At 38.7% G+C, this 22,137-nt stretch overlaps 1 protein-coding gene across 3 annotated transcripts in view; it reads left to right on the top strand.

The window, feature by feature from the left end:
* pitpnm3 (PITPNM family member 3) overlaps window positions 1-22,137 on the top strand; it is a 110,870-nt gene that overhangs the window by 11,852 nt on the left and 76,881 nt on the right. For all 3 annotated transcript variants that reach the window (XM_085430433.1, XM_085430431.1, XM_085430432.1), the window contains exon 2: window positions 14,865-14,960. In XM_085430433.1, the coding sequence (XP_085286559.1) occupies window positions 14,865-14,960 (96 nt within the window). The remainder of the gene's footprint in view (window positions 1-14,864; window positions 14,961-22,137) is intronic.

The raw sequence follows: 22,137 nt of genomic DNA, 5'->3' as shown, positions 1-22,137 counted from the left end.
CGCCTTAACGCCCACTCACATCCTGGGCAATCTGACCTCAGGAATTCGCATGATAAGGTGGGGCCAGGTTTCACAATGAGCTCACCCGAAACCCTGGCTGATTGGGACCCACACCCATTTTCACACCTTGGCTCAGGCGATTAGAGGATCATCAGGGGGTCCTTTTGTCCCTCTGTGGGGGGAAACTCCCACTAGGTTTAAATCTGGGACTCCCCACCATTTGACCTTAGAACTGAAGAAGCTTCTCGGACGAGAGGTGAAACATCTTCAAGCAACTTAAAGAAGTCCAGACGCTTTTCTTTGCAAGCTCCTTTGACTAAGTGCCTACTCAGTCACCAGAATAAGAACAGTGCTTTGAATCTTGCATGTGGGACAATGTAGGATATTGCAGAATAAGAGGTACTTGTTAGTTCATATAACCTCTTTGTTCATTGTATTTACAACTTTTACATGTTAGAAGTGTGAATCCTATAATACATAAAACCTAAACAACACTTGCAAGTGTGAACACACTCTTGTTAAACATGTGAAAACCTGTAGAGCATAACTATCTGAGAAGAACAGTGCGTTATAAAGAGGTGTTTTCTCTGCAGTAGTTACTGCATTACATTGAAAATAACACAGCATGCTCTCTTAGCAACCTTTTTGCACCACTGTGTATCAGCAAGTTTTTAAGGCGGTTTAATGTCTGCATTCTGCTGAATTTATAATTCACTTTGTTCCTTTTGTTAGCACTCCTTTTGTTCCACTTTGTAAAAAAAACAAAACCCTCCAAAAAACACAAAACACACATGAATAGATGCTGTGTGATTTTGAGAAATGGTGACTTCCTGCAAAGCCACCTGCTTGGCTATTTCACTGCAATTAAAGCCAGGTGCATGATCAACTTGCAGATGATATAGATGAATTACCACAACCTCTGGATACGTTACCAGCTAATGAACCACAGATTTAGTACTCTTTGTGGGCTTGATACCACCAAATGTTGTCCTGTTTATAACCTCATTATGTGCTGAAGCTTTTATGTACTATGTGTTTATTATGTGTATTCATTACTTGATTTTTTTTTACAAATAGTTTAACAAAATTATTGAGGTTATATAAGCGTCAGCCTGAGGTGAGATATTATCTTAGTAGAGTTTTTGGCAGACTTGTATTTTATGTATTAGGGAAGCTAGAAAGATAAATGAGTTCAATTATAAATCTTTCAGGAGGTGCATCAGAACTGTTTCCTGTTTCTCTCCCTGAATCTCTAGTTTCACAGTCTCTTCAACAGCTGCAGCTACTGAGTAGTGAAGACTTGCCCTTATTACAGTGCTACAGATAATGGTTAGGGGGGAAAAATTGCATTGCGATATTTGTATTGTGATATTGTGTTGATACAAGAAACACCAGGTATAGATAGTTTATTAAATAAATTATAATACTCTGGGAATACTACGAACAAGAGGGCTCATCTCATGCACCACCATCCTGAAGTAATATTAGCTGAGCAAACTTAAGTTAAATCAACTCAACCGAAAAACCATCCAACACTGGGCACACTTAGCTGGACAAAGCTACCTACTAATTTAGAGCAAAGCAATGGCTCAGTCACAATAGTCTACTAAAAAGAATGTTTCACATTGTGAAATCGAGCCTGGTAATTCCCACCTCAAATTAATGTATTTCTACTGAATTTTACTTAAATATAGCAAACAGGCTGAAAATCAATGGGAAATAGCATATAGATTAATAAATTGTAGGGTTTGTTTAAATAGAATAGCCTGAGTCAGAGAGAGGTTTTTCTCCCACTGTGAATGTCCTATAACATATGAGTCATGCAGGATGAGAGATGTTCTTTGCTCACTTATTATACTGTTGATGTTGCTTTTGATTTATAAGTACAGACTAGTCACACATACAGCAACTTATCACCTTAAGTACAGCTGGATATTGATTTAATTTTTTAATTTCCATTCCAGTCCTGTTTATTGATTGAACTCTTTACACATTTTTGTGTGTCTTTTTTCGTAACAGAGTTAAAGCCCATTTGCTTTTAACACCTTCACAAATGAAAATACTCTATTAGAACTCTGACTTCAGATTTTTAAATATTCACTCTTGCCTGTAATGTTGTAAAAATCTGAATTCTTAATATTTTTTGGTTGCTGTAAAGCAGAAATTCCTCTAAGAGATTTTTCAAGCAACCATGCAGCGTATGCTTTTCTTTGGCTCAACTAACTGAAAGCAGCTAAACACCATTTGCATTGACAGATAAACATCCTTAAAGGAAAACCAAGTAGCTTCTGTTGGCGGAGAGTCAGCTGGAGCTTGAAAGATGCAGTCCAGTAGTTGCTCAGTGCCTAATCCAGGGAAGTTTCTTTAAGTAGATAAATCCTACTTAATGTGTTTATACTGCCTGAAGATGAAGGAGTTTGCTTTTTTTTTTGTTACAGTCTCTTTGTCTTCACTCGTTTTGCTGTGTTTGGAAACCTGCAGCAGAGTTTTTGGCCCATCATAACTGTACAACAATGACACAACCATGTTATACACTAAACTTACCAGATGCTGAATTATCTATCCATCTAAAATGTCTTATTGATACTAGAGGTCACAGGCTGCTTTGAGCTGATAGAAAGGCAGCAGTAACTCTAATAGCCACTTGTTACAATCAAGGTTGGCAGAAGAGCACAATACAATAGCAGATTGGGAAAAACACTGCTAGGTCTGATCTTCATGTCTGCTGTGACATTTGGACAGTGGGGTCAGAATCTGGCCAGTTGTGCCAAGGGTTCAGGCTGGTGTTGGTGTAATATGTGTGGGATATTTTCTCTAACACATTTTACCCAACTACCAATCAGCTTACTTGAGTACCTTTGGGGTATGGTGACCGAAGATTTGTATATGTGTAGCTGACAAATCTGCAGCAACTGTGTGATGCTGTCACCTCAACATGGACCAAAATCTCCTAATACCTAATAAAGTGGCTTGTGAGTGTATAATTGCATATTTGTATAAATTATTTATTTATAAACATGGAAATAATAACATATTGAACACTGGACAGTTAATAATAGCATAACATTAATATATAGAGCATTTATTAGTTATATTACTTAGTGTCACTTTTGTCCCATTCAGGTGTCTGTGAAAATTTAAACCCCTCCACACCAACATTTCATATATTCTGGTTTGAATTCATGCTGAAGCTGAAATTGTGACACAATTTGGAGGTGTTTGCTCACCATGAACAACTAGGATTGTACTAAGCATTCAGCAGAAATTGCTGGAGCAGTATTTATTTACCCCCACGTGATGCATGTCCAGCATTCATTCTTCTTTTTGCTTTATTGTTGGTTTCTAAATATGTGGCTGCTGAACTGCTGAATACAGTGCTATTTTTCACCTATTTTGTGGTGAGAAAATTACATACATCGCCCTTGATAGTTTTTTTTTTTCTTTTATAGCTGGCTTCTGTAGCTGAAAAATAGGGTAGGAGCAGTTTTAAAGGGGTGAGAGGCGTATGATGTATGTCAAAATGCTTGAAATTCACCTGTTATTTTGAGCTAATCATCCTCCGCTTACTTTGAAAGTCAAAACATTTGATGCATAAAAATTCCTGCGGCAAATTGTTCACACATGCAACACTGCCACAACATGTGTGCAGCAAAGCTCTTGATTCATTGCTGTATGCAAGTGGCAGATAGAGGGTGATTGCAGTGGAGGTGCTTTGGTAACAGATACTGTCAGCTCACCATTTCAGCTGGCGGCAGGCTTCTGTTTAAACGCTGTTGCAAGTAAATAAAGGAAAGAAAGAGATGAAAGAAGGATGAATCACGAGCAGCCTCGTGTTGCTGTGTTGCTGCTCTGAAGGAAAGCTTTTTAGATATTTAGACATGGGCTTTCTTTGAACATTGTCCAGTGAAGTGCTGAGCTTCTCTCCCTCGGTCTTTGTTAGTTTCCATAAGTTGCACATTCAATTTCAAAGAGCAGCTGTTTGGATTTTGTCTTTGATTTTTGCAGACAAAGGCAGTATGATCAGAGTAACTGATGAATTATCAATTTTGTTTGAACAGTTTTAGCATATCTGAGTCATCCCTCAGAAAACAAACCCATTTGTTTGTTAAAGCTGTTATTATTATTATTATTGCACCATAAAAGTGCAAAATAAAATAAATGTGCACCGTGCATCCACAGCCACTGCTGAATTTAAAACCAGACCACAGTCTTTCTCTAATCTTAACTAAGCACTGTAGGCGCTTCAACATACATACTGCAAATGAATATTGTAAGATCAAGATCAGATATTGATAAACACAAACATGTTAGGAGTTCCCTGAGAGTAGCCTTCATTTAAAAGCACTGGCAAATGGGAGAAGTTTGCCTTGAGGGCTTACTGCAAAAATATTGCTATAACAGAAAATGTGCATAAATATATATGTGTGTACAAATGTATTAAATGTATATATGCATGTATTAATAAATGTAAATAAACTGTGATTAAGTCAACCATATTCAAAATAGTCCAGAAGAACTTCTGATTTCATATAGGACATGAACTTTAACTCCAGGATGACAGTCCTGTGTCTGACCTGTTTATTTGTTATGATTCGTTCAGTTCACTCTCACTAAGCTGACTTTCTGAATCTTTATCTTCCCGAAAGCGTTTCTCCTGTAAAGCATCACTGTCGAAAGAACATTAAGAGGCTAGGGGTAGTTAATGACACAGTATGCTGTCATGACTTCCAATACTTCTTTCCTCCAATTTGTTTTTAAAAACACAGCACTTTTGTGTTTTAGAGCTTTCAGTGTTAAGTGGTGTTAATAATTAAACACAACTGGGACTTGGAACTACAACCCGATTACATCAACAGTCGTGTTCCTGTGCAAATGCATCACAAAAAATGTGTGTGCACTGGGAGTGGCAAGGGTACAGAAAACAACACTCTTCACAGCATACTTAGTAGAGCTAAGTGGTGACAAGATGTTGTTGTGAAGCAAGCTGCACTAAATGGATGGATTAAAAAGTGTCCGTTAATCTAAGGCAGTTTTACAAGGCGAAGAAGATTATGAACCCAGGCCATTAAACCTGTAGGACAGGTACCTACTCACCCCATAGAGTATGTATAATAATTTCTGGAGTCTACGTTGTGAAGCCTGTTAGGGTTTTATCTGCTGCCGTGTTGATTTTGTTTTGTTTTGGATTTGGAGTTGCCATATTTGAATGAGAAGTTAGAGCTTAAGCAACCAAATTGTATTCGTTAACTGTATGGGTGCAAATCATAGACATAGGTACCTACTAATTAGTGCTAAGTAAGAGACTATAGAAATATTATAATGTCACTTTTCAAAACTGGAGCTCAAACTTCTAGGACAGTCTTACCCTGCAGCAAACCGTTCTACTTTTAGATAACAAGTTTGAGAGGTCAGGTTCAGTCACTCGAGTTGATGGTTACCAGACATCTACTGGCTACAGGTTTTTGTGACTTTATGCCTAATCCAAATGGGTGTGTTTTTAAATAAATAAATAAACACAGGTGTGGATAAAAAGAGGAAATTAGCGATAGAAACCTAAACAGTATTTTGTGGTTGGCTGCAACCATGTTGCTGTTGGACATTTTAACATGGGACTGACTCTATTTTAGAGCTAAGTGAATACTGGGGTAACTGCAATTCACATATGCATTGAAAGTAGATAGAAGAGGACTATTAGTCTCAGCAGTCTGACTCAAAATATTAATTTTCAGTTACTAATAGGGCTTACTAAAGCCTGTTGGTTTCCATAAACCAGCAAGATGCTGAAATTTATACTGTTTGCAGTTTGCTTGATCATAGTCTGTAGTTCTTTCAAGCTGTCACCAGTATCTGTTGGGGTATAGTGTAGGATGAATGCCCTGTGGGGACTTACAGCAATCATTTCCATTACCCAGTGGGGAAGGCACTGCGTGGTGATATAGGCACTCTGGTGTGAGGTTTCAGCCACCCAAGCAATTGGTTAGATTTCCTAAACCTAATAATGCATTCAGAGTGCATGCGCAGCTCCAAAAGTAAACTGAATGTAGTAGCATCCACAGAATATTCATTAGATTGGTATCGGTGCCAGCTGTAGGTCCACTGAATAAAAAAGTAGCACTTTAAAAACACTTGGAGGATCTCATAAGGTGACTGACAGTGTATGCAGGGCACTCGACAAATCAAATCCCACAATGGAGCGCCCTGCTTGGCTGTTTTTTAAGGCAGCAGCTGACTTGGTATATGTGGAAAGTACCAGTAAGAGTTTTTATTTTTAAAGTAGTTAGGATGCTGTGAACCCCATGGGCTTCTCTTCACACTCAGCATGTGCTTTCCTTGCCCACCATCCTTTTCAACTCTGTGGCATGCAGGAACGCCTCCTCCCATCAGTACGCTTTCACATCACGGCTCTTTCAAACAGCTGACAGTAAAATGGATAGCACAGTGGAGAGTGACGGCTCAGATATTACATACAGGTAGAGACTTGTAACCATACAAGCCTGAAAGTTTGTGTTTTGCCCTTTGAGAGTGTTTGCCTGCTTTCATGTAGAATGCAAACATGACCAAGTCTTCCAAGCTCACTATGTACAGTAGAATCACAGCTTTATTCCCAACATTAACTGCTATACTCTACCATTGTTGAATGTCACCATTCATACATACTACAGTGGGGCAAAAAAGTATTTAGTCAGCCACCGATTGTGCAAGTTCCCCCACTTAAAATGATGACAGAGGTCAGTAATTTGCACCAGAGGTACACTTCAACTGTGAGAGACAGAATGTGAAAAAAAAATCCATGAATCCACATGGTAGGATTTGTAAAGAATTTATTCGTAAATCAGGGTGGAAAATAAGTATTTGGTCACCTCAAACAAGGAAAATCTCTGGCTCTCACAGACCTGTAACGTCTTCTGTAAGAAGCTTTTCTGTCCCCCACTCGTTACCTGTATGAATGGCACCTGTTTGAACTCATCATCTGTATAAAAGACACCTGTCCACAGCCTCAAACAGTCAGACTCCAAACTCCGCCATGGCCAAGACCAAAGAGCTTTCGAAGGACACCAGGAAAAGTATTGTAGACCTGCACCAGACTGGGAAGAGTGAATCTACAATAGGCAAGCAGCTTGGTGTGAAAAAATCAACTGTGGGAGCAATCATCAGAAAATGGAAGACATACAAGACCACTGATAATCTCCCTCGATCTGGGGCTCCACGCAAGATCTCATCCTGTGGGGTCAAAATGATCATGAGAACGGTGAGCAAAGATCCCAGAAGCACACGGGGGGACCTGGTGAATGACCTGCAGAGAGCTGGGACCAAAGTAACAAAGGTCACCATCAGTAACACACTACAACGGCAGGGGATCAAATCCCGCAGTGCCAGACGTGTTCCGCTGCTGAAGCCAGTGCATGTCCAGGCCCGTCTGAAGTTTGCCAGAGAGCACATGGATGATACAGCAGAGGATTGGGAGAATGTCATGTGGTCAGATGAAACCAAAGTAGAACTTTTTGGTATAAACTCAACTCGTCGTGTTTGGAGGAAGAAGAATACTGAGTTGCATCCCAAGAACACCATACCTACTGTGAAGCATGGGGGTGGAAACATCATGCTATGGGGCTGTTTTTCTGCCAAGGGGACAGGACGACTGATCCGTGTTAAGGACAGAATGAATGGGGCCATGTATCGAGAGATTTTGAGCCAAAACCTCCTTCCATCAGTGAGAACTTTGAAGATGAAACGAGGCTGGGTCTTCCAACATGACAATGATCCAAAACACACCGCCCAGGCAACAAAGGAGTGGCTCCGTAAGAAGCATTTGAAAGTCCTGGAGTGGCCTAGCCAGTCTCCAGACCTCAACCCCATAGAAAATCTGTGGCGGGAGTTGAAAGTTCGTGTTGCTCGGCGACAGCCCCAAGATCTGCATGGAGGAATGGGCCAAAATACCAGCTACTGTGTGTGCAAACCTGGTAAAGACCTATAGTAAACGTTTGACCTCTGTTATTGCCAACAAAGGGGAGAGAGAGAGAGGCGATGGTGTTACCGTCGTTGTTGCTAACCACAACAGTTTATTTTGAAAATGAAAATGAAACGATAGACGTTTTTATATCGTCATCCGATATATATCGTCATCGAACAGCCCTATCAACAATACAGTAACGTACAATAAGAATACACAGTAAATAAATCCAGAGCATCCATCCCATACTTGCCCTGACACCACATGAACGTCACAGACAAATATCAAACACTGCAGAAAAGGATAAATATACCAATCTTCCCCATCATCTTTTATAACTGCAGATGGCAGGGAATGCAGGGGTTGCAGGGATTGTTGAAAGAAAAAGCACCTTTCAAAGGTACTGCTTGTGTGATTGTGCATTATTTCCCCTTTTTGAATCAGAACCACGGGCTACAATGTGAATGCCAGCATTAGTAGTTCTGCTCTCATAATCATTTAGGCATAAATCTATAATCTCTTGTCCAGGATGTAAGCCAAACACCTAAATTAGGTGGATAAAATCGTTCTAATACATCCTTTTTGCACACAAATAAAAATAATGTTTTCATTATTATTTCTTCCATTAAGTGTGACCCTGTTGATATAGTTAGAACTAATGCAGCTCAAATGAACAACCAAATGCATTCCAAATCTTGTACCAGGCAAAGATGAATACACCAGAGATTGTCCTCCATCTCATCTTGTATTTCGTGCTGTGTTTTGATGTCTGTGCCACTGCCAGAAGTCAGTCTGACACAATACATAAAATATAAATGAGAGGGTAGGCAAGTGGGCTACCACAAGCAGGCATGCCAGCTGTCTGTCGTTTCATAGCATTGTACTGCTGACTCACTTACAGAATAATAGAATAATGTGCGCTTTGTCTGCTGTACTTACCTGTCTTCTGGTCAAGGCTTTGCTGAGCATTTTAAATGTATTTATAGCTCCTGTTTCCATTTTGTTAAAGTGGGTGGAGGAATATTTCCAATTTCAAAGTGTTTTCCTGGAAATAGCAATCATCTTGGTGTTTGGTGCAGTAATTGCTTATTTGTCTGTGAGCAGAGAATTATATTTTGGCTAGATTGCCTTGCTCTGTGTACGTTGGGCTCCCTGACCGGTTGTTGACACAAATTAGTGCTCAGGGATGGTATTTAAGGGATTCCTGTGTAATGTGCTGGAAAAATGCAGTTTTGGCTAGGGGTGCTGCTGCTGGTCTGAATGTTGATGCACAATAAATGCTCACTCAAGGACTGGACTAATCCACGCTTGAGCCTGCTCAATCATTCTCCATTGCAGAGAAAAGGGAAAAGGCTGCGTTGTGGTTCAGGGATCCCGTAGTCCCTTGAGGACAATTTGCTGATAGAGAAAGTTGCTGCTAAGTCAAAGGTTGAAGAGCAAACTTCACCCTAATCCTTATTTATTAGGCCTGTTGATTATTTATGTCATCATCCTTTATGGGAGAAAAGCAAGGTTACTGAGTCATCTATCCATGTTATTCCTTATGCCATAATCATAGAGCTACCTCACAGCAGTCCAGTGTGAGTAAAGATCCAGCCTAGATGTGACGTAATATGAAGCTATACGATCCGAGCCTGTGTGGCTTCATATTACAACAAGAAAAAATAAGTTCTTCCTAGCCAGGCTTATACTATAGTCACACTATGCAAAACAGTGGTTTGAGACCAACGCATAATCAAAACGATTGCAATGGTGCAATAAATTGCAGTCTTGTTGCCTTTGAAATCATTGCTTGAAAGATCCTGTGACTGCTCACATTCAGGAGCCGTCTTCATTTTTGCTACGTCAAAACAACAATTAAATGGCATCAAGATGAAGTCAGTCTACTATCAGTCTGCTGTTACTTTGCAATTGGGGTCAAGCTGGTAAATAAATTTGTGATAATGGAGCAATTAACTGTGATAAATTAGCGAAAATTGCAATTCTGTTGCTGTCTGTTATAAATCTTTTGTTGAACCTGAACCTCATAGATTTGAAACAGAAATTCAGAAATTACTCAGTGATGTAGTAGCTGGAGGATGATAATTTAAAAGCTAAATGGCTAAATAGGTGTTTGCTGGAATATAACTAGGTTACAACCAGCTGGCAACCAGCTTGGTTGCTTGTTTGCATTTATAATAGATGGTGGTTGTTTGCAAACCTTCACCAATCGCTCTGAGAGTGATTGCAGTCAATCAGATACAGACTGCAATGTTTTGGAGACAGATTCCATCAGAGGGCCTGTTCAGCTGCCTTGCAATCTTGCACAACTACTTGAAATTGGTTGCTGAATGCCAAAAACTTCCATGCAATCATTGGGCAAATGATGCCTTCCTGTTTTTTACCCTAGTGTGACTGAGCCATTATACACCTCTGAGGTTTTTAATATATACATTAGCTAACTATTAAGTTAGCTAATGCTGTGTTAGCATTGCATTGCATTCTGCAGATTTACACATATGGAAAGAGCCGGAACAGTCAAATGCTATAACTTAATACAATTTTAGCTTTTCAGTAGGTATCTGTAAACTTATGTTTAGTCATTACATCTATGAATTACAATAGATTAGATCATTTTTATCGTACTATTTGGTTCTTCCTCCCTGGTATCGGCTATAAATTGTAAATAAACTCTCTCGTCACCTATTGTGTGAACAGACATGCACCTGTGCCAGCATGCCTCTGCTCTTTGCCTGTTCCAGGCAAGTAGATTGATACATTACAGTAGATCGATATCATTAAATATCCTCAGTGCACAATTGAATTGGCAGAACTTGTTGTATGGAAATGTAGTCAGATTCAGTCTTTCTGTCTTTGCTAAATATTTAGGATTTGCATGATTTCTATGATTGGTGGTATAATTTAGCAATTTTCATCACATATGCTGCTGTGCAACAAGTCTTTTTGCTTTCAAGGTGCAAGACCTAAAGTGTTCTTAAGCAATAGCTCTCTAGGCTTGCTAAAGGCTGGCTGGTTGGCTGTTTTTTATTTTTTTTAATTAATTAATTTGTTTTCACTCGTTTTCAGTCAAGTGTAGATACCTAACCATTTTTTTAGATAAAATATTTTTTGTTTGTTAAGCCACTTAACCTTGATTTGTGAATCATTCAAACATAAATGTTCTGTCTACACATAACAGACAGCTTGACAAAGAATCAGTTTTAGTTACCTTTAAGCACTGTTACTAGGTCCCATCTTAAAACATATAATTTGTTCTGATTTTGTTAGCTGAATCTATGAAAACTGCCAAAGATAGCATCATTTAACAGACATAAATAGTATTTTTGCACTAGCTAACACCTGAAAACCTGGCATATCTCAGCATGCTGTGCCAGTGTGTCCTTAAAGAATTTGAAGAACTTGGACAAGTGGAGGATAGAAGAAGTGGTAGGCTTTTAAAAAAACAGTTGAGTAACAGTATCTGAAAGTCATGCACAAAGTCATGCAAAAAAAAGAAAGATAAAACTGAAAATCCAGCAATGACCTGACACACAATCTGAGACATGCAATCTTGCAATCTCAATCTGTAGTTGACTCTTCACTGAAGCCTCAATAGAAATGGTCTCAGTGAAAGAGTCACTGTGAAGAAGCCGTTCTTAAGTAAGAGAAACAGGGAGAAAAAGCTAAGGTATGCCAAATTACACAAAAACTGGAGCAAAAATCAATGGCAATATAGTGATGAGTCCAATTCTGGAATATCTGATTCAAACAATCATCAATATTTATGAAGGAAATCAAGAGAGAGGTACAACAGTGAGTGTTCACAGCCACCTGTAAAACACGGTGGAGGCCCTGTCATGGTTTGGTGCTGCATTTCTGACAGTGGTGTTGGGGATGATGCGAAGATTGATGAAATTATGAACGCAGAAAATAAAGTAAAATTTTGATCCACGATGCAATACCATTTGGAAAGCATTTGATTATCAATGGCTTTATTTTTCCACGGGTCAATGATGGTAAACGCAGTGCTAATGAGGTAAAAACCTCTATGGGGAAAAACACAGAGTGGAGCACTGACAGTCATGGACTGGCCCTCCTAGAGCACTAACCACAATATTATTGAAGCAGTGTGAGACTATCTTGAGAGAGAATGGAGCAAAAGGCAGGCAAGAAGAGTGTTGAATGTCCTCGAGAACTGCTCCTAAGGACTACTTAAAGAAATTACAGGAAAGCTTGCTAGAGAGAGTTCAGAGTGTGTTGAAGAGTAAAGGTGGTCATACAGAATATTGACTTTCAATTAATATTGTGCAAACTCTTCCTGTTGCCTTATAAGCTGTATTTTTACACATCACTTTAAACAATTACAAATTTGTAGTGTAAACTTACACGTGTAGGTTTGCAATGAAGGACATAATTCACAATAATTCCTAAATAATTCATAATTTCCCTGAAGGGACCTCCCCAAGGGATTAATAAAGTTCTATTCTATTCTGTTCTATTCTAAAAGTTATACTGCCCAGTGAATTCTTGCACATTGAAGGAGATGCGAAAATGTTGCTTTAAGATTAAACCAGGAGGAGTCAAGAAGGAAATGTGGTTCATTACCAGTACATCATCACAATGCAGCAGAGGTCAGAGGAATCTTTCTTTGAGCTTTATCACATTGCTGTCCCAAGGAGAAAAACAGTAAATAAACATCATCTGAACTTTGGTACAGGCCTTTTGAACTTCACTTTTTTTTTTTTTTTTTTTTTTCAAGAAAAAGGGACCTTGTTTATTACTTTATTTTGGCAAGTAATAAATGAACATGTTTCTTAATTTCATGTTATCAATTTGTTTTTGTTATTTCAGGAATCTTAAAAGGAAAGAATATTGGCCGTCAAGGTATGATGTGACAAATATTGCAGCTTTTCTATTATGATGTAACTCCTGCTTAAGTTTGTACTAAATAAATTAACTATCTTAACTATGTAAATACAAAAAAATACAATATAATTAAACTTGTACTAACTATTAAACTAGTTACAGGCAGAAAACATGAGTAACATAGGCTGTTGTCAGTAAGCTCTATATAAATGGCAGTCCAGTATAGAGCACTAGAAATAATGGGGAAAACACAAGGAAGGATCTGGGAACAAATTGGCAGAATAAACACTAAAGACAGCAGTGCAGCACAACAATGAACAAACATTATCCCAGACACTGAGAGCAATCATTGTAAAATGGAAACACAAGGCTAGCACAGCTAAACTTAATCAGGGATAAGACAAGGGAAGTAAAGCTGAATACAAAGCATAATAGACAAAAGACTACAAAAATAAAATGGGAACACAAAAAGGCCTAACACAGAAACAGACTCTTAATGAGAAACATTTTACATAAAAAAAAACATATCAATTCATACAATATTCTATTTTTATTGTGTTTTTACAAGAAACCATCTTGAATCTACAATACTTTTTCTTGTAGATTCAAGATGGTTTTTTGTCCTCTTTTTAAACTTTATTTTAGTCACGATTGCTTTGGGTTTATTTATATATAAATATAAATGAATATGTTTCTTAATTTTAATTAATCAATTTGTTCATTATTTTGTTGTTTTATGAGTCATTAGCATTCATGATTTGCAACATTGAGGTATGTTGTGGCACATAATGCAGGTGCTCTATTAAGACATAATTACTACTAAAGTTTGTACTGACTTATTCATTATAAATACACAATATATAAATGCATGCTAACTAATAAACTAGATACTGTGAGAAAACATGACTAATATAGAGTGCTGTACTAATGTTGTCAGCAAGTTCTTTTTTTTTTTTTTTTTTTTTGGCCTGTCCCGTTTGGCTCTTTTGCCATCAGAATTATTGTCTAAAGGCAAAGAAAGATGCCCAACGGATTTACTTTACCAAACTGACCATCCCAGCCTTGCCGTAATGGTCCATTTGATTCACCTTTTATTGTTTATTTTATTTTCACTTACTGAATACGGGACAAACTTGACTGGGGGAAAGAAGGGGAGAAAGAAAGAGGGAAAGAGAAACAGCTGAGAAGAGGGACGGGGGAGAAGGGCAAAAGACAAAAACCAACAGAACGGGCAGAGAAAAAAAATGCATATATCAATCACCTGGATCACCTGCTGAGAAAGAAAAAAGAAAACAAGCAGAAGAGAACAAGAGTAATAGAATAAACAACATCACAATGATATATGGGAATATGACAGTAAATACTAAATGTTAAACATTATTGTGCAGCACATAAGATCAACAGAACACAGTGTGCTTTGAGGTAGGAGCCAAAAAGGGTGTAGTTTGTGGGTGTGATCACCCGTGTGTACACCTGTGAGCATGGACGCGCTTGTTTTTTGTTTTTTTAAAAGGTTCCTTCATGTAATAATCTGCTAGAGGGTGTGAACTTCACTTGAGATCCAGCACATTCAGTGGAGTTGACATTGTGTTTTCTCAGTTTTGACCCACTGTGTTTCAGACTACTGCTACTTCAGTGAATTTTAAGAAATCATTTTGCTGTTCTTGGCTGTTTGCCGTGGTTTTATGTGTGGATACTTGAGAGTAAACACTGTGAACAAATGGAAAAAGGCTTAAATTTTTTTGTTGTTGTCCCTGTTCTTGTATCAGAAGGTCATGAAAAACACTGCCTGGCTGTCTTGCTGAGACACTTGTGGGCTGCGACAGTGCTCAAAGGAAAGTCCAATTGGGTCTTTTCACCTGCTGTGACACTTGAAAGGCCAAGCACTCCCACCTGGGGCTTTCACACTTGTTTTTCTCTCCAAATCTTTAGAGGTGTCAACCAACGTAAAGAAAAGGAAAAAATACAAATATGTTTGAGTTGTCTGTCCTTGTCTTTCTTCATTTACTGCATTACGTTGACCGACTCTAAAAGCAGAATTTTCACCCTTTTTTTTTTGGATTCACAGGTTCGTCAAGAAAACCCAGCGCCACTCATTGGTGCCTGCAGAATATTGCACAAGAATCAGTCGACAGCTCCGATGAGGAGTTCTTTGACGCCAGAGGTTAGTAAGAAATTGCATGTCCTCATCTCCTCGTGCCTTCATCTTGTAGTTTTTGGACTTTCCAACATTATTAGTGAACGAAATAACCCAAACTTATTATCAGCATTTCAAAAAACCTCTATACTTGTTTTCCTTGCTGCCCTTTTCACTGAAGGAGCTGAAGAAAATGTATCCTGTAGGCATTATGATAGATAAATTATTCATTACTGAAAGGTTCCAGGTGTGTTTAGGCTTCAAGGAAGCATTAAAAATAGCAGTAACACTATTTTAAAAAGGCATCTGTGCTGGCAAGGACAAGTAACAAAAAACCGCAACTCTTGCTGGACAAAATGACACATCCTTGATTAGTATTTAGGGAAAAGAGGCCAAAAGGAGCTGGGTGCAGCTGCTAGCAACGAATACAAGATGATTTGTCAGCATAATGTGGGTGCAAGGCAGACAAACAAAGTAAGGAACAAATCTGAAAAACATATGGAATTATACAAAGAACCACGAATAACAATGAATAACAAATTTCAAATGATTGCAGAGTTGTCTGTTTCTGTTTCATCAAACAAACACTACACAGACAGCTTCGATTGGTGGTGCAGGTATTTTTCAGTGTCTTCTCTCAATGATGAAAACTTGCTTAAAAGAGCCAATAATCGCTAATCTCAACAATTAAGAATCTGGGATATCATACAAGATTGAATTCCAACTACAGAATAATAAATCAAATAATAAAACTAGACAAATGTAACAGGTTGTGACAAAGGTTAATTAGCTCCTTGTATTTCAAAGCAGAAGGTCCGTATTGTGTATTTATGATTGCTGTAGTGACCGGACTTGATATAGATGACAAATGAAGTCTGTCACTCTTAATTGTTGTCCACTTTCCTGCTGAAGATCCTTTTAAATTCATTTAGATGTCAGCTTGACCATAAATAGACACACTTGAGAACATGCCGGACTGCTAGCCTTTTCACGGTCCCAGTGGGAGTTAATCAGCGAATAAGTACAACACTTATCGCTCCAATTATCCACTCCAAGTGCTTATCCCCAAAGAGTCTGATGGTAGAGATACTTCTGAATTATGGTTTTAGTAGTGTAACATGTTCTTATTTTACATTAGGTCGGTGAATATCCAGCAGTGTGTTTAGAGTTTCGGGTGTTTAGTGTTCTTTTGTATGAGATGAAAACATGATAAAAATGTGCCTCTGGGGTATCAGATAAAAAGTGCTGCACTCATTTCTATTTTTGCATTTAAGGGAAAATGTAAGTCACATGTTCGGTGTGGAGGAACTTTATATAACAGTCTTGTCCTTAACTTTTGCTTTTATCGATGCCATTTTCCCTACCATTTTCATTCAGTTTTGTTTGATTTTCCTTGCCTCCCCTCTCCCGCGTAGTCTCTTTGCCAAAAAAAGGCACGTTTACAACTCATAGTCTTAGAAAACATTAAATATTTATCCTTATCACAGCTGTTGCAGAGCAGAGCTGTGCATTGCACTGCATTTTATGAGGCCGGCATCGAGGCGCCTATCAGTGGCGAGGAATCACTGGGGGAAAAGATAGCACACATGCCTTATATGTGAGCCGATGTACCTCATCACCCTCACACTATCTGCAGCATGGAATTCCACTCTCAGCCAAGAAATATCCCACGTGGCTGTGAAGCAGAGAGAAACGGAGATGTCCCTTATGTCCTTTGATTAAATATTGGTGGTTAATGGGGAAAGAAGCTGCAATTATCTTGACGATATTTTCTTTGTGTTTATGTATTTCTTGTTAATTAGTTCAAATGAACATTTTGGCACTGTTGGAAAATGTGCTTATTTGCCTACTAGCTGTGAAGCTTCATAGTTAGAGTATGATATTGGAATCTGTCATGGTCCTGGGCCATGTTGGCCCAGTATTCTTAGTTTTCATGTATTTTTGTATTTTGTTCCTTATTTAGGCCATGCTTCCTGGGTTGCTCTGTTACGTTGTTCCTTATGTGTTTTCCCCTTGTGACTCTTACCCCTTGTGTGCCCCTCTGTGTATCTGTGAGCCCTCGTCTCTCCTTGTGTTTTATTCCATGTTTTCCCCAGCCCGTTATGTCTGTGTTCTCCCCGTGCTCTCTCTCCTCCTGTCTGAACCTCTGTGTACTTCCTGTTTTACTTTGACAGTCTCCCGTCAGTGTTGCGTTTACTCCTGCCGTGTCTTGTTATGATTATCAGTGTCACCTGTGTTCCCCGTGTGTTCCCACTTCCCTCGTTAACCCTCTGTGTATTTATGTCTGCGTCTCCCTCAGTTCGGTGTCGCGTTCTCCCTTCATCCATGGCCGTGCGTTTCTCTGTGTGTTACGTTATAGTTTCCCGGTTTAATTTGTAGGGTTCTGCTCTCCAGCAATAAAGCCGTGAATTTTGAGTTCATTCCTGCCTCTGTGAGTTTGCGATTGGGTCCTCATCCAGCCTGCACACAGCCGAATCATGACAGAATCAGTCTTTACACCTTAAATAGGATTGGCGGACCTCTAGTATGATTGCAGAGGTCATCTATCATCCTAATTCTGTGAGAACCTGCCATGCCTCTAATTTGTAAAGTAAAAATTCTACTATAGGTTTCCAACCAGAGAAGTCCTATGTTGTTGGGAGATGCAAAGAGAGACTGCTGAGAATATTCAAAAATGATGATCCGCTGAGGCAACGCCTGAAGGGAGCAGCTGAAAAAGAAGACTCCCTGTGTTACCGTTAGTCCCCTGTGATTTCAGCTTTTTTTTAAAGCACACTTTTTTCTGCCTCTTTGCTGCACGATGAATAAGTTGTATGCTGTCTATTAAAAATTAAAAGTTATACAGTGCAGTTTCAAGAGGATATATATTGCTACATAACCTAGAGACCAATTTACAGAGAGAGCTCAGTGCATGGTAGCATGCGTTTCAACAGGCTCAGCAGTCATTGTGTGCAGCCTATTGATGGTTATGCAAATAGCAACCAGAGATGTCAGTTATTACATTGTTTGGTAATAACTGACATGTTTCACAGTTAGAGGGTAATTTCTAAATGACACGATGTCCCCCCTTGTAATAATCCCATGTCAAGATTATTTAGGTTGTTAATTAACCTTTTTCCTAATTTCCTGCCTGTATACCCACCAAAGCTAACTGGCTATAATCTGTAGCTTCAGACATAAACTGCTGTGGAACATCTGTCTCCTCAAACCAGTCAAGATAGCTGAAACACTGATCAAGGAGGATGCTATTGTTTTCCAGTCATGAATTTTGCATTTTATAGAGAATCTGTAACATCAAAGTTTCCATATCCATCTGTTGTGAGGTGAAAACCCTGTTGCTTCTTTGTAGAGTGGCCTGAATTTGTATTCAAGACGCTTTTCACCAAGCACCATTCGGTTTTGGTCCTGTCTTTTATTTCAGGCCATTTCGTCCATCTCTAGTTGGATTATTGCTGTCTGTGGAGAGCAAACATATCACATCTCATTTTGTCATCTCTCACCGAGCACACTATCGGAAGGACTTGGGGCAGGCCAGTGTTTTTGAAGTATTAGGTTGTGAAAACCCTGGATTATCCTTTCAAGTTGGATGAAAGCAAGACTGTTTCATTCTGCAAAGAAGGCTCTTAAGAATGAGCACAAGTGAAAGAGGATATACAGCGTAGCACAGAGAGGGGAGCATATTCTAACTGAATTTATTTTTTCCTTGTGGTCTGTCTGTGACTTTATAGCCTGAGCTCGGGGGAGAAGTGGAGCTGTGTCCTGCAGCAAAGACAACAGAGCAAGTTATTCTAAACATAAACATGTGCTTAGAATGAAAGATGCCTTCCTTAAAAGGGAAACCAGACCAAGGTCATAAAAGGTTGTTGAAGTTATGACCCACTACAGCTGCTTGCTAACTGCAGGCCTCTGAGTGTTGGTTGTGTATAACTCGTCTCTTCTTTTCCTGCAGGCAGAGGGGATATATGGTTTTCTCATGAAAAGTAATTTAAAAGTTAGAAAAGTTGAGAGAGAAACTGAAAGAATTGGATTCCGAATGAAAGCATGATTGAGTGGTTAGTTTGTCATATTATAGGCCCACCACTCAAACCATCACAATAAGCTTGGGGGAGTTTGATTTAGGCTGTTATGATGAATGCCTTCATCTGCACTGCGTTACCCAGTGGACAGAGGAAAAAAAACATGAAAATGTATGAAGACTGTCAGAGCATTTCCCCAGATTTCTGCTAAAAAGATGAGCCCAGGCTGCCTCTATTATCACTTTGGGTTTTTGTGTGTGTGTGTGTGTGTGTGTGTGGGGGGGGTGGTATTGTTTTAAACAGTAGTTTAAACCATTTCCTTGATTATGAGCTGTATCTATACAGATGGTTGTGTATATACAATACATTCTCTGGATCTTCCTGGAAAGGAAATGATGCATCTCTAGGGCTCTTGCCCACACTGCACATGGCATTTTAAGCTGAGTATTCAGAAGTGGCTACACTGTATTCCAGAGCTTTCACTTCATCTAAGCTTTTGAGACCCATCAATATAATTGGTTGGTCACAGCATGCATCTATTACAAGTTGATCAAAGACTGCTTGTAAAGAGTTTGCGAAAAAGAAAAGATGAAAATGCATACATAAGCGGAGGAAACAAGGGTTTGACATTTGTGAGGTTTTTCATCTGTCATCCAGGAGATTGGTTTTGCAGCATTAGTTTAGGGCATCACTTTTGTCCTTTTGGGGGTTCACAATAATATGGTGACAGTATACTGTATAGGAAATATGACTTTATGTATTGGCCCCTCATTTCTAGCATAATGTAGCAGGTTAAGATTCCTGTAGTGCCCCTTTAAATGAGACTTGAGAGGCCGGTTGCAGCATTCCTATTAAATAATGTGCTTGTATTTTCTGTTCTGCCTGATGAATGAAAACAGGACGGTATTCTATCAGTAGTACAAACAGTAGCTTATTTGAACAAATTGACAACTTCCATGTTTCATCTCAAGTATGAGTGTTTTATAGTTAGTTATCAGAACAAAGCAAATAAATAAAGCTATATTATTCTGATGTTCAAATTCATTCTAAAAGATCTTTAAATATTACAGCTTTCACTAGACTAGAATTCTCTAACCAGATATTAACCAATAATAAATACCAGCCAAATAATTACCATATAATTATCATACAATTTCTAATTAGCATATAATTTCTAATTAACAGAGCATTTCATACATATTACTGAAGCTGGGTCTCATCTGTTACTGCTAATCACATATGTGCTTTGTACAGCAAAAAAGACATGTTTTTAGCCACAGCGCCTCACATTCTTTGCCTCAAATCTCATCCTGCTGATGTGCCTCTTTTCACACAATCCTCTTCTTTGTCATTTCTCTGATTTTCATTGCTGCTCTTTCACAGATTTTTCATTTTTTCAGAAACCGATTCTTCCCTAAAAATCCATCAAAATTTAATATTTGCAAAAAAATTCAAATAAAACCTAAGGCATATTTGTGATTCATTGTTTAGTGTGATGAAAATTACTTTAACTGCAGCATTAGAGTACAAATCTGAGCAAGCACTAGACTCCAGATTATTTTTCTTGATAGTTTTTTGCAAGAAAAAAAAACTTGAATAAGACGTAACAAATGACAGTGTAAATCATATTGTTAAACAGGGAAGCAGACATGAAATTCATCAACGTCTGTGATGAGAACCGAGGCTGTGAGCTTTATTTTTTTGTTACTGATGTTGTTGCGTGTCAGCCAGTGTTTGTATGACATGGTGTAGAGGCAACACAGCTGTTTGCTGGATGTTTGATGCTGTCATCTCTGTTGATTAACTCCCCTGACTCCTTTGTGCACAGCTGCCCCTTAGCAAAGCCCCCACGCACCCCAGCACGCAAACACAAAATCAGTTTGTCACATCGTCAGAAGCTTCTGGAGCTGGCCTACAGTGATGACAAAAACAGAAGTGAAGCACACACTGGGGGTCACAGAGTTTCCCAGGCTGACGTGCAGACACCCACAAAGATCCGGTGAAGATGCTGAGCGGATTCATGTACGTCCACCTCATGCTCTGGAGTCTGCTTCATCGATGAGCATAAAATATAAATTTTCCACCAGAGGCAGGTAAACCTCAAGTTTGCCTCCAATTCAAATCCAGAAAGCTCTCCAGTGAAAGGAGATTACAAGACATTCGAAGCTTATCCTCAGAGAAGACAAGGAAAATCCAAACCACTCTGCTTAGGAGGAGTTTTACCGATTCATTTCAAGAGGATACTTTCAAATTGTTAAATTATTTGAAGCTCTGCCTGCAGTGAAGAAACCACATGCAGAAACATGATGGGACATCATCAGTTTGAGCAAGCCAATAGAATAAAGGCTTTTTCTTTGAGTTATTACTCTTAGAAAAAGATTGCGTTGCTGAATAAGTTGTGCAAACCTAAACATTGCAATTCTAATTAAAATTGCTTAGTAAGACTAAACCTAGTCCAGTTTTATTCGATAACTGGTCTGTTTTGGGTTGAGGGTAACAGTTTAAGAGACAATGCTGCGATTCTTCTTGGCTCTTTTGTTTCCAAATGAAAATGCAGTGCAGAAAAGCTGCAGTTAATGGCATTTCTCATCACCAATCCCCAACAATAAAATACATTTGGGGTGTTAAATGGAATGAAACATGATTAAGATTTCCTGCATCACAGAGTGGTTTGTGCTGTGTCATGCTGTAGACGTAAATGTAGAAATGCAGTCTGTTTCTCTGCAACGTGAAGTGTTGTTTTTGTATTACCAACAACAGCAGTGTGTGTAAATGTGTGAGAATTGCTTTCATTTCCTCTTTTTACACCATCTGTAGTAGTAAAATTGAAAAATTTTGTCTCTCTCAATCCTACACCTCCACTTCAGCCTCTCACCCCTTCAGCACCACATCATTAGTATTTTAAAAATGAATGCAAGCAGACAAAAAAAATGAAAACAATTTATAAGTAAAAGAAAAATTTCTATTGCGGTTAATGACCGGAAGTGTCAGCTGTGGTACCGTTAAATTCCTGATGAGCTATAACAGTTCTTTAGGTCAAAACAGTTTGATTTCCTCCTCCTTGTCCTCCTCGCTGTGAGACATGCCGGGCTATTTTGATTTAGATGATATCACAATTACCACATTTACATTTGATCACATTTATATTTTCTTGTTAGAATGCATAATACAGACCTTGGCATATAAAT

The sequence above is a fragment of the Copadichromis virginalis genome, linkage group LG14 (assembly GCF_057382275.1).
Source record: "Copadichromis virginalis isolate Kocher_CV1m ecotype Utaka linkage group LG14, C_Virginalis_male_GT1.1, whole genome shotgun sequence".
Classification (NCBI taxonomy): Eukaryota; Metazoa; Chordata; class Actinopteri; order Cichliformes; family Cichlidae; genus Copadichromis; species Copadichromis virginalis.
Note: the sequence above shows the minus strand (reverse complement) of the source record. Positions and strands in the feature narration are given on the sequence as shown.